Source organism: Ilyonectria robusta (assembly GCF_021365365.1).
Source record: "Ilyonectria robusta strain PMI_751 chromosome Unknown BGZ61scaffold_9, whole genome shotgun sequence".
In the NCBI taxonomy this organism is placed as follows: Eukaryota; Fungi; Ascomycota; class Sordariomycetes; order Hypocreales; family Nectriaceae; genus Ilyonectria; species Ilyonectria robusta.
Genome location: NW_025764443.1, coordinates 1,199,283 through 1,214,158, shown reverse-complemented (window position 1 = coordinate 1,214,158; position 14,876 = coordinate 1,199,283). Strand labels below are relative to the sequence as shown.

The 14,876-nt window shown below is 53.3% G+C and overlaps 5 protein-coding genes across 5 annotated transcripts; 2 read left to right on the top strand and 3 right to left on the bottom strand.

Annotated features, from left to right (window-relative positions):
* Window positions 1-560: 560 nt before the first annotated feature.
* On the bottom strand, window positions 561-2,974 carry BGZ61DRAFT_493831 (uncharacterized protein; the record flags this gene model as incomplete). Its single annotated transcript, XM_046250700.1, has 5 exons — window positions 561-1,765; window positions 1,818-2,389; window positions 2,444-2,628; window positions 2,689-2,897; window positions 2,947-2,974. 5 exons carry the CDS (start codon window positions 2,972-2,974, stop codon window positions 561-563), a joined length of 2,199 nt encoding a protein of 732 aa, XP_046104913.1.
* Window positions 2,975-5,703: 2,729 nt separating this feature from the next.
* Window positions 5,704-7,742, top strand: BGZ61DRAFT_451494 (interferon-related developmental regulator-domain-containing protein). Its single transcript, XM_046245835.1, has one exon. It carries the CDS (start codon window positions 6,110-6,112, stop codon window positions 7,487-7,489), a length of 1,380 nt encoding a protein of 459 aa, XP_046104912.1. The 5' UTR covers window positions 5,704-6,109; the 3' UTR covers window positions 7,490-7,742.
* Window positions 7,743-8,260: 518 nt separating this feature from the next.
* Window positions 8,261-9,761, bottom strand: BGZ61DRAFT_506096 (major facilitator superfamily domain-containing protein; the record flags this gene model as incomplete). Its single annotated transcript, XM_046251854.1, has 5 exons — window positions 8,261-8,594; window positions 8,651-9,136; window positions 9,191-9,375; window positions 9,430-9,527; window positions 9,611-9,761. The coding sequence occupies 5 exons, from the start codon at window positions 9,759-9,761 to the stop codon at window positions 8,261-8,263; spliced, it is 1,254 nt and encodes a 417-aa protein (XP_046104911.1).
* Window positions 9,762-11,357: 1,596 nt separating this feature from the next.
* Window positions 11,358-12,840, top strand: BGZ61DRAFT_493828 (cytochrome P450 4F8; the record flags this gene model as incomplete). Its single annotated transcript, XM_046250699.1, has 3 exons — window positions 11,358-11,621; window positions 11,671-12,249; window positions 12,298-12,840. 3 exons carry the CDS (start codon window positions 11,358-11,360, stop codon window positions 12,838-12,840), a joined length of 1,386 nt encoding a protein of 461 aa, XP_046104910.1.
* Window positions 12,841-13,733: 893 nt separating this feature from the next.
* BGZ61DRAFT_351053 (Alpha/Beta hydrolase protein) lies at window positions 13,734-14,828 on the bottom strand (the record flags this gene model as incomplete). Its single annotated transcript, XM_046240300.1, has 1 exon — window positions 13,734-14,828. The coding sequence occupies one exon, from the start codon at window positions 14,826-14,828 to the stop codon at window positions 13,734-13,736; it is 1,095 nt and encodes a 364-aa protein (XP_046104909.1).
* Between the last annotated feature and the right edge of the window lie 48 nt (window positions 14,829-14,876).

Below are 14,876 nucleotides of genomic sequence, written 5' to 3'. Positions count from 1 at the left end.
ACGTAAGGAAAAGAAAGGGGGAGGGGTCGTCACTTCTATGCCAAGTCCAATGAGTTCGTTGATTCATCAATTCCTAAGATTCCTAATCGACAGAGATACCGTGCACCAAGCCAACTAGAGACCGACAATAATAGAGAAAGACGAGGAGAAGAAAGTAGACTAAGCTAAACTCAGCATCCTATTAAACCACCCCCCGTGAATGAGACATCTGAAAACCCCCTTCTCGTCCTTCGCCCTCAGCAAAATTTGTATTTTGTAAGCAGCCACTCGGCTGTGGTCTGTATTGGGGTTCTGAGACCATTGCGGTTGTGAGTGTTTCGAATGCAGGCCAGCACGTAGCGAATCATCTGCCCTGCTTGCTCATTCCACGTCGTCCAATTCCAAAAACCTGTAAACTCCGTTGCCAAAGCATGACCGTTGTAGGCCCATCTCGGCCGGGATAAAAAGACAAGCAAAACATGAGCAAATTGAATATTCCCGCAAAGGGTTTGGATGATCCTTTGCTGCTGGTTTCTTCACAACTTTCCAGGAGGGTCATGGCGAAGGGATGCATTGTACGCTCAAAACGTAGGAGCTGTTGCGATCAGCGCTGACATGACGGCAACCCCGCCAAGAGCCGCAATGCCGACCATTTCTGCGACACGCCGGAGACGCTTGGCTGGTGGCTGGCTTGGAGACTCTGATGCTGTAGGGGTAACCATGTTGGCGACAGGAGCATGACGAGTCGGCTTCATGAAAGTGCGGAATCGTCTCTGGGACGACACAGATCGGATTCGTTTCTGGACGACACGGGGAGCATTTTCAGTGGCGTGATCCTCTGGCGCGAGCTCGGAGATTTCTTCGGCCTTCCTCTTCGATGGGCGATCAGGAGGCGTTGGTTGGTCGCGGGTCTCACTTGAAGCTTCAAGAATATCGCTGATTTCCATGTGAGTTCTCTTGGCTGATAGGGTCTGCAACTGGGTGTCGATAATCGGGCCTTCGGCGGGAGGGCTAATGGCAGCCTTCTTGCTTAGCTCGAATTGGTAAGCCGAAGTGTCATCGAACACGGGTGCTTCATCTTGGGGCGGTTCTCGTGTCTCCTCAAGGGGAGAGTTCAAGAATTGGACACCGGATGCGGTCCAATCTGAAGGAGCGAGGCGACCAGATGGATCAGTCCGAGTCTTCATGGCTTCGGTAGGCTTTGTCGCTGATTGCTCGGGAGTTGATGAATCTGCTGCGGTACCACGCTGAGGCACAACGTTTGAAACGGCCGTCTGCTCCGAGGGCCCTGAATGGATGACTGGAATCGAAGTACCACTGACGGTCATGCTGCTTGGAAGGGCATGCATCTTATTCTCAGCCCTGGCCGCAAAGTACTCGTACTTCCCTGTCTTGGCCCCTAGCAACTCAGCCCCCGTCTTGGTGTATGTGCTTTGGCTTGGTGTATAAGCAGGCATTGCTTCCGAGATGGAAGGAAGTCTCAGTGGCTGGGTGTAGCATGGCTGGACCCAAGGTGGCAAAACCACCTTCGGTTGCTCGAGGGGCGGTAGGTGCATGTAACTTAGGTCACCCAGAGGGGGTCCTTCATTCTCATGAATGTCTTGCTCCACATTCTCACATGCTGGGGGTTCGACGCCCATATCACAGGCGTCAGTCATCTCGTGAATGTTGATGGTGATGCCTTGGGAAACCTCGTCTCCGATATCACTAGGCAACTCGGCCGGGATAACCTGGTCTGGGACATTGTCGCCTTCTCCGCTAGCCGGCTCCTCGAGTTCAGATCCATCTGCGTAGTGTTAGCGTCGGTTTGGGGATATTGGTGATTGGGGGAAGCTTACAGTCTTGGTCCTCAAATTCATCGTGCTCTCCAAAGTCCTCCTCCATGTCCAGATCATCTTGGTTGTCATAGTCATTGGGAGTGTTGCTGGGATGGAGAGAAGGACTGGGGCTTCGGCTCGGGCTGGGTGAAGAATCCGCTTCTTGGGAGCTGTCTGTATCCATATCGGTGGATTCTGAAAGGTTAATATCGCAGTCTTCCATTTCCGCGCCCAACATCCAACCGGCCTCTGGTGAAATGGGAGAGAAGCCGTTGTATTGTGGCACCTGCTCTGGAGAAGATGAGGATAAGTCGACGTATGCCACTTCTTGAACGGGCTTTGCAGCGGAAGCTACAGGCGGAAGGGCGTTGGTGGTGTAGTCGTCGTCTCCTCTGACGTTGGAGATGGGGTATTGGTCGATGGAAATGACCTCGATGGCTGGACTGGGCGACGAAGAAGGGTATCCAGCGGGTCGGATATTGGCGTTGCGCAAGATGTCCGAGCTGTTGCGGATACTTTGGTCATCATCGCTGCTCGAGTCTTCGACATCGGAGTCATCGGGGACTCGGAAGACCTTGGGTCGATCTTCGGGACTGCTGACGAGGTTAGCTGCCGAGACGTCAAGGAGGATAGCAATGGGGCCTTACCTAGCGGTCCCAAACTTAAAGCGTGCTTCCATGGTGCAAGGCGGATATCTGTCGGCGCCTCTGTCGATGGATATTCCGAAACGGATTATATCACCAGTTCCTACTGAAGAAGGGACGTTTTTGGAAAGACGTTGTTCGTTTTTGAAGGTGCCGTGAAGAGAACCGATGTCCTTGATATACACTTTCTATAGGCTCGGGTCAGTAAGGTGCACGAAGATGAAGAAGTCAAAGCAGAAAGCTCGTACCTGCTTCTCGGCATCCAACTTCAAGTGTGCATGATCACGAGACATGACGGGCGAGTCAAACCAAGCATTATTCTTAGCTGCTTCGAAGGAGGAGTTCCGTTTGCTCGTGCGTCCGATATCCATGACGGGTTTCTCTCTGGTGAGAAAGAATCGGCGATCGGGGAAGGCAAACGAGGAGGGAGCATCGAGGCTGGTCAGGGTGACGACAACTGGAGCAGTGTTAGCGTGCGACGTTGACGACTAAGACGGCAAACTTACCCTCGTCGCGATACTGAGGCACGGCCATATTGATCCGAATGTTGAGGCAGTGCTGGATAGATGCAAAACTCCAAAGGGCCGCCGCTCTCAAGGTTGCCGGCGAGGTGAGGGGTTGTACGGCTGTGCGGTTGTCTCACATACACCCTTTGGGACCCGCGGCAGCGACGTCAGCGAGCCAAAGGCGTCAGGGAGATCCGGAAGGTGTGTTGCTCTGCAGCGTCGAGTTTGGGACAAAAAGGTCGAGGTGGATGGCGAGGGAGATCAAACAAAACCACAGGTCGAGGAAGAAAGAAAGCGAAGAAGGGCAAAGAAATGCGAAGGAGAGGAGGGAGAGATGGAAGTACGGTTGGTGAGGTGCTGGGTGACCCGGAAGGTGAAGGCGGAGGTGGGGCAACTGTGGATGAGGTCGCTCCCGTATCAGGCAGAGAGCAGGCAGCGATAAGCCGCTTATCGGACCTTGGCGGGGACGTTTAGTTGCCTTTGGGAGCTTGGCCACTAAAAATTAGTGGGGGCGGAGGAGGCCTGGATAGCAGTTGGAGGGGGAGGGGATTATTCGATGGATGCTGGAGGACTCTCGCTCTCTGCGATCCAGGACGAAAAACGCGAGAAATGGAGATGCAGAGATGAAAAGGCTCGGAGGCGACGTGGAAAATGACTTGAGGGTTTATTCACTGCGCGGGAGGGCGAGATGGAAGGCTTCAGTTGGGAGGTACGTAAGTAGGCTCTTACAGTGCCGACAGTTCAGTGAGCTCGGGCTGCGGGAGGTCCCACTCGGCGCCGCACCCTCCCATTCACAGTTCGCCCTTCATACGGTCCCCAAGCCCCCAGGATCGCTACCTGGCAAATGACGGTAAGACGAAGGCGTGCAAGGGAACGCCAGGGAACGCCAGGAAACCGCATTCAAAAGTGCACTGCAAGGAGAGAAAACGGCAGGTAAACAAGGCAACCAAGCTCTGGACCAGCACCGGCCGTGCAATCCCCAACGCCAGCAGCGGATGAGGGATGGAAGAGTTCACGGTGGGATGGGACCCAGACGATAGGCAAGGCGGCAGATGAGGGGGAGCGAGCCGCTAAGCCAACTCACGAGCGGGATGTAGTGCACCGAGTAACATCGTTTGAGCTGGACTTGCGACGTGATTATCGCCGGGCCTGCGCTGGTATCTCGTCTCACATTCTGGCGCCACCTGTACCTCGCTTCTCGTCACTCCATATCACCTGCTCCAAGTTCGAGACTAGCTGAAGAGTGCAGTCCCCTCCCCGCCAACTTTGATTGATGGCGCTTTACCCGGGACTTTCCTCGCCTGGTTCTGGTTCGCAATCGCCCGCCCAGGCTGGCCTCCCACTCCGAGGACCGTCCGCCGTCGGTTTCGAGGCGACCAAGTCCCACGTATCGGCTGCCCATTTGCGCAATCTCATGGCAAAGTGCTGCAATCCTCTTCCTCTTCGAGTACCTACGCAGCGTTGTACCTACCCCGGGGCGGAGATTTCAGCCAGGGGGAGACGGGACGCCCGGTCAGGCGCTCAACTGCACTTTCGCGAGCCTACCTGCGTACTCCGTGCTTCTCGCTGGATAATGGGTGAACTGCATGACGGCTTGCCTAATGTCCCGCAAGTTTCCGCCAAAAGCCTTTTGGCTCGGAGTCACACCTCGTGCACGTGTAAAGTCTTGTGTCTCAACCGTGCGAAGGTTGGTACCGATACATGCTGACGTGGTGGTACCGTCGTTTCGAATCACAGCCAACGTTCATGCCTCGCCAATCTTCCATGCCGTTGGGTCCATACTTGATCTCGCTCGAGTCTGTTTGCTCGAATATCCGTGCCAGACAAAGTGATTTGGTCTCGGCCTGAGACAATCTCGGTCATCTTCTGGTCGGGTTGGCTGCCAGCGCACCTGGGGGCGGCTTCACGGTCCTCAGAAAGGGATGGGCGATAGGCAGAGGAGCATCTGGGCGTCCTGCTGACCTGGCTGAGGCGTAGGATCGGAAGATACAGTGCCGCCTGACGGTGCATGGTGTGGTTTCAGACTGTGCGCGGCGCTCAGCGGCCTGAAAGAACTTTGGAGAGATGCCGATTCCCTCGTACAAAGGGTCTCCTCTTTAAGCCCATTCGCTTGCATGGCGAGTGGTCGAGTCCACCTTGGCCTTTCGATACGCAACGGCGTAGATGATGCTCTGGGCACCTGGGGTCCATCGCAGCGCCAGCGATAAGAACGGGCGAACAGCTGTGGGACGCGGCCCAGCGCGTAAAGTGAATCTATGACGCTCACCTGGACCAGGATCCACGGTGGAGTCGTTTAGCGGGCTGTCGCCTGTGGGACGACACAGCGGGGGACCCGGGGGATATCTTGGTTAGTGCCTGATGGGGGTCTCTCTAGCACTGTCCGTCACTGTTCTGGTGGATTTCCACTACGTAGTGGCCTGGGCAGCTCCTCAGCAGCCTCTTTCATGGGACGAGAGTGTCACTTGCTCGCCACCGGAGCTCTGTCATTGAGCTGATCATTGCCGGCTAATCCAATGCCCGACCCTGGCAAGCCATCCGGTTGGCTATTGGAGGGAGTGTATTGAGTGCTGGCCCTGGCAATTCGCACACAAAAAAGGGTTCGGCCACTGCAAAGCATGAAAGGGTCGTCATTTCCAGGCCACGAGGGTCGCTGGTTGGTCCGAGGCCCAGGCCACACCTCACGTTCCTCCGCCACGCCACACCACAACCCAGTCCACGTCGATTTATTATTCATCCGCCATCCATTTCCTTCTCCTTCTTCACCCTTTCTCTCTTGTTCTTTGCAACAACCTCTCTGACCCACCCCTTGTTCCATTTACCTATCTACGATTTCACCCATGGATTTTATGTTCCGCCACGCCTTCAAAATCACAGACATCGCCGCCTGCTCGTCCCATCTCAATCGACCTAAACCAAAAACCATACCAACCTGACCAGCCGCTGCGCCAACACGACGAGGATCGCCTGCCGGACAGGATCTCACTGATCTTGTTTTCACGCCCTGAGCAAGTTTTCCTCGTCACACTCTCGTCACATCCGGGTTGCCATCGAAAACTCGACCCACAGCCCCAAGCTCTTTTGCGACACCACACGCCATTTGATCCATATTCTCAACCGGACGTTCGCATTCCCACCTAACGACGACACCCCTTCTCAGATCACTATGAATCACGCACGAGTCAAGGCCCTCAAAGCCGACGGAAAGACCGTTTCCAAAAAGGCCATCAAATCTGGCCGCGCCTCTCTTAGCACGACCCCTCGCGACTCTCCCATGGCTTCGCTTCTGACGTCACCTGCCCATTCCGCGGCCCCGAGCCGAGTGGGTTCCGACATAAGCGACGACGATGATGACTTCGATGCGATGACGATGAGTACCACTTCGGGATCCTCGTCGATCGACGTTGGAGAGGAGGGCATCAGCACTTTCGACGCAAAGCAGCTCATCGAAGAGCTCCAGGACCGCAAGCACAACAACAGCGACACCCGAGAGCAGCTGTTGGAACTCTATATCAAGATTGTGCGGTCTCGTTACAGCCCCCAGACCCACGAGTGGCTCGACGAAGCCGCCACCGAACTTGGGGAACTTTTCCTCCGGGCCGCAAACCGTGGAATGACAGCCCGGGAACGCATGCTTAGCCTCCAGGCCTTTATCTTGACTGTCTCCACCTCCGAGGAAGCCGACGTCTTTGAACATGGTCAGAATACCCTGAGACAGATCATCTACGATGACGACGATGAGGAGTGCGAAGTCTTCGCCATTTACGCTTTGTGCTTCGCCGTTCTCTACGGTGGAGGTTCCGAAGATGCCGCACAAGAACTTCTTGATTACCTCGTCGACATCGTACAGACTGACGGAGAGAGCGTCGAGGCCCACGATAACGGCCTCATCGTTGCCGGCGCCCTGCAAGGATGGGCCTTTGTTGCCAGTCATGTGGAAGATCTTTCGGATACCGCTGACCTGGCCCTGGACGCATTCGTGGACCAACTCGACAGCACCGACATGAGGGTCCAGTCCCATGCTGCTGCCTGCATTGCGCTCATTTTCGAAGCATCCCGGAATCATGAAATGGAAACCGGCGAGCCCTTCCAGCTGCCGTACGACCCACAGAGGTTGACTGGCCGCATGACCGAGTTGGCCAAACAAAGTTCAAAGTCCGTCTCGAAGAAGGATCGCAAAGGGTTGCGAGAAAGCCTAACCAGCGTCGTTACCTCTCTGGAACGGGGTGTTGGCCCTGGTTACTCTGCAGCTGGCTTTGCGCCGGACAAGAGGAACCGACTTGCTACTGCCGATGCCAACGATGATGGCGTCGTCGAGTTCGGCTATCGCTTGAAACTTCGCCTCGGGAATAGTGTCGCACCCATCGACTCGTGGTCTCTGTCTTCGCGGGTGGATATGCTAAAGCTCATCTTTGGCGGCCACCTCCAGAAGCACATGTTTGTCAACCCTGTTGTCACCGAGTGTCTCAGCGACGCCGACTTCACCAAGAACAACGCTGTCAAGAAGGGTACAAAGCACCTCATCGCCAAGGGTGGCAAGAGATAGACACCTTGTGTTTGGGAGGGATGGTATATTATGGAGTTTTCGCTTTGCTTTCAAGTCTGGTGTAAATTGTCACGGGCGAGCAAACGGTGTAGCCCTTCTGTAATTCATCGTACTTCTATTTCATGTGGGCACCGACATGTCTCTCATTTCTCGAGTAGACTAAAACAGCCCCGGACAGTCGGGTGCATTTATTACACAGCATAGACAGATTTTTTTTTTTTTAGTTTTTGAATACCCATTTGAAATTTCCAAACCTGCTGTTCGTCCCTTGCCGAGTGCTGAGCTGTTGTGATGCAAGCTCAACCTTGCCATACTCGTCGGAACCCGCCAGACGTTGACGCCCGGGCTGACCTCCGTCAGCGAGCGGTTGGCTATCCCGATCTCCGCCGGAGTGCGGCATCGTCGCACCGCAGACCGCCGCGGTCTGGATCGTAAGGGCTTGACTATCGCCAATATGTTCGTCGTTGACGGGGCGAGCGGGTTGTGGGCTGTATGATCTAAAATAGAAGTACGTAGTGCCGCCGCGATCCGGTTGCAGGAGAACCAACAGGCATGTCTAAGCCTACTGGTCCCCTGCGAACAGACCCGAATTCCTGCAGGATGGACGCAACAATATGCGTTAAGCATAAATGTACTCTCACAAAGAATTTCTACTATTCATGTCCACTAATGCATTACTGTACTCGTACAAGGTAGTTTTGTTGGTTGTCGCCAACATGCTGATGCTCGTCACACAATCACCTTCCACTTACGAGCCCAAAGCATTCTCGCCTAGAGAAGGACGATCGTACCCAAGAGAACGGTTGAGCCAGCGAAGACGTGGACGGCTTCCCACTTCGACAGTTTAGCCAAAAGTACCCCGGCAATGGGATTTCCAGTGAGCGTGCCCGGTGAGCACAACGCCATCATGACGCCGATGCGAAGACCAAGGTGTCCTATGTCGGTGGTCGTTTGAGCAACGCATGCAGATCCGAGGGGCACAAGACCCCCAGAGAAAAATCCGTAGAAGAGGGCAAAGATAACCTGGCCGGCCAGGGTAGCCATTCTGGTCCAGCCGAGAATCAGCACGCCGGTCGCAAGCGATATCGCGATGAGGACGTTGAATCTTCGCGTGATTGGTTAGCGCAGCACAAAATAGCCAAAAGGAGTCATGCATCTTACCGGCCAAGTCTGTCGGCAATCCAACCGTTCAGAATTCTTCCAACCACCGACCCAGCGTAGCAGATTGCTAGGAGTCTGCTCCCCATATTGTCAGGTAGACCTACTGCACCAGCGTAAAGCCCTATGTAGTTGAAAGGCACAAGCATCCCCATGAAGACGAAGAAGAGAGACGCGCAGAGAGCGAGGAATTGGCGCTGAAAGATCTCTTTGAAGAGCCTCGGAGGCGATCGAAGTCTGTGCCCATGGATGTCATGCCCCACGGCACCCTTTCGTTCCTTGACGAGGAAGCAAGCGATGGCAAGAACCGGCAGTGAAGAAAAAGCGATGATGCGATGCGTCCAGGAAAATCCGACGGAGATAAGAAGCCTCGAGATCAAGAGGGGCCAAACGATGCCACCAATGGAAGAGCCGGATATGGCCAACCCAAGAGCGAGGGCTCGTCGTTTATTAAACCATTCGGTGATTGCGCCGGCGGTAGGATAATACCTTTGAGTGGGGTTAGCAACACATCCTTTCATCCATGGCGCGATGGGAACTTACAACATGGCGTTTCTAATGCCAAAAAGGAATCCTTGAGACAGAAGAATCTGATAGTACTTGGAGGCGAAGCTGGTGCAGATGTGGGACATGACGCAGATGATAGCACCTGGAATCATGATGCGTCGTGCTCCCCATCTGTCGAATGCTGGGCCAACAAAGAGACCACCGACAAACATCAAGAAGAGCTATTTCAATATCAGCATCGCTGGCTAAGTTCGGGGTCAGTTCACGAATCATACTTGAACACTACCAATCCAAGCCACTGTCGAAACAGCTTCATTTTCGAGAACAGCCACTCCATAATGCCACTGGAAAACACCAAAGGAGTTCATGATACCTGCATGTGTAAGCGCACTCTGCCTTTCCTTGGGACTGGGCCATGGCGACGGGACAAGAGAGAGAAGTCAAGACGATACATACCGAAAGCCGTGATGAAGTTCAAAAACCCTCCCAAAACAACAGACCAGGCGCGTAGTCCTCCATCGGGGATCCTGACCTCCGCAACGATGCGCTCTTCCTCCTCCTTGGGTTGGTCAGGGGTGTTGGAGGTGGAGGTTGGAGGGCTCAGCATCTCTATCCAATTCGGAGGGTGGTTATGGTGTTCGTAAGGAGTCAGGTCGTTTTCAAGGTCGGTGCTGTGCGATGATCGCGAAGAAGGATCCCCGGCATGAGTCAGGAGTCGAGACCTACCGGGCGCCTGCATCGCAATGGTGGGAGGTGTCGTCGAAAGCTGACTGTGAGTTCGACGATTCTCTGAGTTCGGGTCTGTAAAGCTATTGTAGCGTAATGATCGAGATGAAAGTCGTAAAGCGAAGGTTGCAAGGAGGGAAATCGTTTAGCAGGGAGCCAGGTTGGCGGAGATGGGATGTGCACATTCGTGGTTTGTGTGTTAGAGAACGCGTTCGATAAACAAGAATGGAGTTGGGAGTCACCTGACGGCCCGGCGAGGAAGCCCGGAGGCAATCAAATGAGAAAGTGGCAGCGGTACTGTATATAGGGCACTCATGCTGAAGGCCTGGTGAATCAAGCAAGAGGCGACGGATCGGTACGGCTGTCACGGCAACGATAGGGCGAGCAGCAGAGTATTCACGACCTGGTCTTGCTGCAACAGATATAACGAGTGTAACTGAGGTTTCTAGACTTCCGTGAACTCATAGCTTGAATTGCTGCACCAAATATACCGGGTGTAATATCTGATGCTTGTCGAACATCTTGCTCCAAAGCTTGTTCCCTGTTCTCGCTACGGCCTTGTTCCGGGACCATCAAGGTTACAGCATCGATTAACACACAAGAGTACACTGAACACAACAGAAACAGGCTGAACACACACGCTGGGCAAAAATCGAAAAAGAGTCATCTCTCTTGCATTGAAACCGTCAAGGGGAGGGCAAGGTCTGCTGCAATGCGACACTCCCGGCATCATACACATCGGCGACGCCTTGGAAATAACACTGCCCAATCTTAGTACCGTGCGGGCCAGGCAGTTCAAGTCTACCCATAACAAAACACAGTTCTTTTGCGTTTAGTGGGTACGTCAATATTATTCTTAGCCCGGGGACCGCGTTGGTCTGGAACTCAGCTACCACGTGTGACCAGTCTCTTGGCATCATCACCGCCTTCAGCCAGGACTTTCGCCAAGTGTGGCTTTTCGGTGCTTTTTACGAGAGACAGAATCAGCCCCGTAAAGATACAGGGAATATACGATCATGAAGGCGAGGGCTAATGGATTTAGAGTGATTAGACAGTATGACCGAGACTACATCAAGCCCCGTGGGCTAATAATGTCCCACACCCGGACACGTTCCGACCCACGACGGAACCTCCACCTCAGCCACACGACGACGAGCGGACGACAGATAATCGCCCAAAAAGCCCAGGTCTTGGCAGATCCAGGGATGGATTTCTCCTGTCTTGTTGCCTATTACGAGCGGGAGCCTGTCAGGCTTGTAGCACTCAGCGTACCCACCCACGGAATCGATACTTAATCGGCGAATAACCCACGACATTAAACGTACCAGCTACCAAGTGGAGATTTACACATCGAGATATTTCCGGTCTTTACAGTCATCCTTAGCTTCGTGCTTAGATTGCTCTCGTTTCTTTCCACTCGAGTGTAGCGGCTTGACCCACCATCGTCATGTCGCCTCTTCAGTCGGCCGTCCTGCTGATGGGCGCTTTTCTCATCTACGTCGCAAATCCATGGCGGAAAAGGGTCCCCTCCTACAAGGGCGAAAGCACCTTTTCTTTTCTCGGCGATGCTCTCGACTATGCCATGCGACCAGTCGACCTCATCACGAAGGCCACGGCCCAGTGTGGCAACATCTTCAGTCTCCAGGTTTTGACCGTTTACATCGTCTGGCTTCGGGGGAACGCTCTGAATAAGGTCTATCTGGAGACAAGAGAAGATGTTTGGTCTTTCACCGGCGGCATGGTATTTCCCCTCGTCCTACCTAGCACCACCTCGACTGACGAAGCCACAGGGAATCTTTCTCAACAAAATCATTGATCCTGGCTACTGGAACCATTACAGAACACTTCTTTCATCCCTCAGCAGATATGTCAATCGTGGCGCTGCTCAGGAGTACACAAGGACTGTTTCTATCGAGGAGACGCAAAAGTCAGCTGCAGAATGGCAAATGCAAGCGGATCTGCCGCTTTTCGAGGCGGTTTCCTTCCTTGTTCACAAGATCATTGTGAGAACACTCATGGGCCAAGACTTCTACGAGAACAATATGCGGGAGCTGGTAGACCTGTTGCACGCCATGGAAGCCGATATTGGCAGCTTGTTCTCCTTTGTCCTACCGGACTGGGTCCCCCATCCACCAGCACAGCGATTGAAGCGGGCGCGGCAGCGAGTGAAAGAAATTTTCCTCGAGCGCCTGCATCAAAGAGAAGTCATCGGCACTGAGTCTTCCAGGGATCTGCCCGACTACATTGCATTCACGATGGAAGACAAGTCGACTGCTCCGCTCAGTGATCTGATGCCGAGCCATCACACTCTACTTATGTTTGCCGCTCATACCAGTACTGCCGCCAGTATTAGCTGGTCTCTAATTTCGGTGAGCTTCCATCATCCATCGCCAAAACTCCTACTAACAGCATGGTAGTTGTTGCGTCACCCCGAGATGTTGAAGCGTGTCACCGCCGAGTTGCGGGCTAATCCCGATGAGGACTCGATTCTTTTGCAGGCTTGCATCAAAGAGAGTTCGCGTCTCTACTCGGGATTTCAGATGCTGAGGCTTGCTAGGAAGGAAGTGGTTATCCCGACAACAAAGGTCTCGGTTCCGAAGGGCGCTGTTGTCTCGATTAGCCCTTACTCGACCCATCACGATCCAGCCAACTTCCCCAACCCTGAAGAGTGGGACCCGGAGCGCTGGATTACAGGCTCAGGGGATCTCGTGCTGATAGACAACCGTTCCGAAGCAGGCGTAAAGTTCCTCCCCTTCGGAGCCGGTTGTCACCGCTGTGTTGGAGAGAAAATGGCCAGTATCATGGTGTCGAAGACGCTGGCTTCGTTGCTGAAGGACTACGACGTAGAGTGGGCAAACCCTGAGGCGCTGCGCGTCACGGATTTCTCCGCTCTTGATTTCGGTAAGATAGGGTCACCTTGGTTGAAGGGAGATGTGGGGATAATGGTGAAGAAGGTGTGACGAACATGATCTCGGGTTTTGTTTTTATTGGAGCAGTCAGCGTTTCAGGAGATAGGAGAGCAACCGGGCCGGAAGAAGCCGCATAATGTTGTCATAGGCGGCATTTAAATACAAATGTGTTAGAATTCCTCGATATAATACTCAGATATGCACCCACCCCGACCATCCTAAGTTGTTTCTAGCGCAGGACACTGTGAACAGCAATCCCCATAAACCGTGACACCTGACGCTATTCTGTGATTTCCTGTCTCAGACGTGAAATTTTAGTGACGGGTCTCTACGACGTATGAGGAGTATGTCGGTAGACAAATTTAGTCAGTGAGGCCATGCACAATGGGGCGGAGCTACTGTACAACCGGAATAGATTCGTCCGTAGTAAGCCGGGACAATTTGGAGCGCCACGGTCATTCTGCGCCTCAGTGACACTCCTCAAAACGTTTGGCGCATCTGTATGGGACACGTTCCCTGTTCGGGCGCCATCCATTGCCAGCTCACTCCTACAGCCGCCTTGTTTCTTCCTAAACATAGTACTCCGCCAGAGCGGATGGTGTTCTTCTTCGTTCACTTGGAGGCTCCACTCTATTCTTTTCACCTCGCTAGCCACGCATGCATGCATCAATCTATTGGTGTCCAAGGCATCACAACTTTACTCTGCTATGGATGGGATTGCATGAATCGGACGGAATGGTGAAACATGATAATAATGATGACTTGCTAAGCTCGAAAAGTCTGCCACCGCAGAGCGTAGGTATTGAAGTAAACTATCGCAACCGTGTAAATGCAACCAAACTGAATAACAAGGGGCCCGTTTGAGCACTGCTCGACCACCTTCAAGGAGAGAAATATGACATTTGATGCCCCAAATGAAAAACAATTCTAAACCGTAACCCCGTTCACCCGATAGTTTCCAAACTATCCCGAAGGATCATGCTTAATTCCCCGACAAACTGGGGCTCAAATGCGCCGTCGTGGTCCCCACTGAAAGGAACCGTCTCAAAGCTGCGAAATTGGGAGGAGTTCCACAGCATGCTCTTCTCCCGCATGACTGACCAAAGAAACGTAGCTCCTTTAGTGTCATGGTGGGTTTGGTACACCTCAAGAGGCTCGGGTTGACATTTGATGAGCAATACATCGAAGTCGGACTTGGTCCCCGGCCGAAAGAGGTCGCCAGGTGCAACAGATGTAATGAGACCCAACCCGTGATGGACGTGGAGGCTGATGTTGAGCAGAAGCTCCTTCAATTGTGCCATCTCAAAGTGCTCGTCAAATTCGTCCCAATATTCTTCGTCTTGCGCATCACAGACACTCTCGTCGTCAGAGCAGAATGCAGAAGGTCCCTCGCTGCTACAGGGCAGAGATATGGGCGTCCCTGGCCTTTCGTCAGGAGTATTGAAGTCAAACACGCTCGAGGCGCGAGAGCTAGGTGTGTCTCCAGAATCCATTGTATCCCATTCGTTTTGACGGGAGGTTGTATGATAATCGATCGAAGGTCTTTCGTCCAGCGGCGATTCAGGGGTGGGGTTGTCAAGGTTATTTGGATCGAGCTGTTGGCTGATTTTGGTGTAAGTGGCCTTGGAGAATGCTCTATGCTCTTCATTGTTGAGGAAGTTAGGGAATGCCTCTGGATTGGCAGAGTCGATCATTATGACTTTGAGAACTTCTTGGTCCTGAGACTCAAGAATCTGAGCCATGAACATGGCAATCATGCCACCCATAGACCAACCTCCCAATAGGTATGGACCATGAGGTTGAACCTTCTGGACTTCTCTGAGATATCTTTTAGCAAGTTCGGAGAGACTGGAAGGATGCTCCAAATGCTCATGGCCAGGGCAATGGATATGATTCGTGATGCCGTAGACGGGACGATCATTTTCTCCCAAGGAATCGAGACGAAGAAAGGGGAGTGCTATGCCAGAGATTGCATGGACCAGAAAGAAAGGAGTCAGGCTGGACTCTTCATTGCCTTGAATGAGGGTGATGACCTCCATGGCGGAAGTCCGATGAGCTTTGCAACCCACCAGTGAATGAACACGGAA

Coding starts and splice junctions, on each gene's coding strand:
- BGZ61DRAFT_451494 (XM_046245835.1), top strand. CDS start 6,110: ATGAATCACGCACGAGTCAAGGCCCTCAAAGCCGACGGAAAGACCGTT.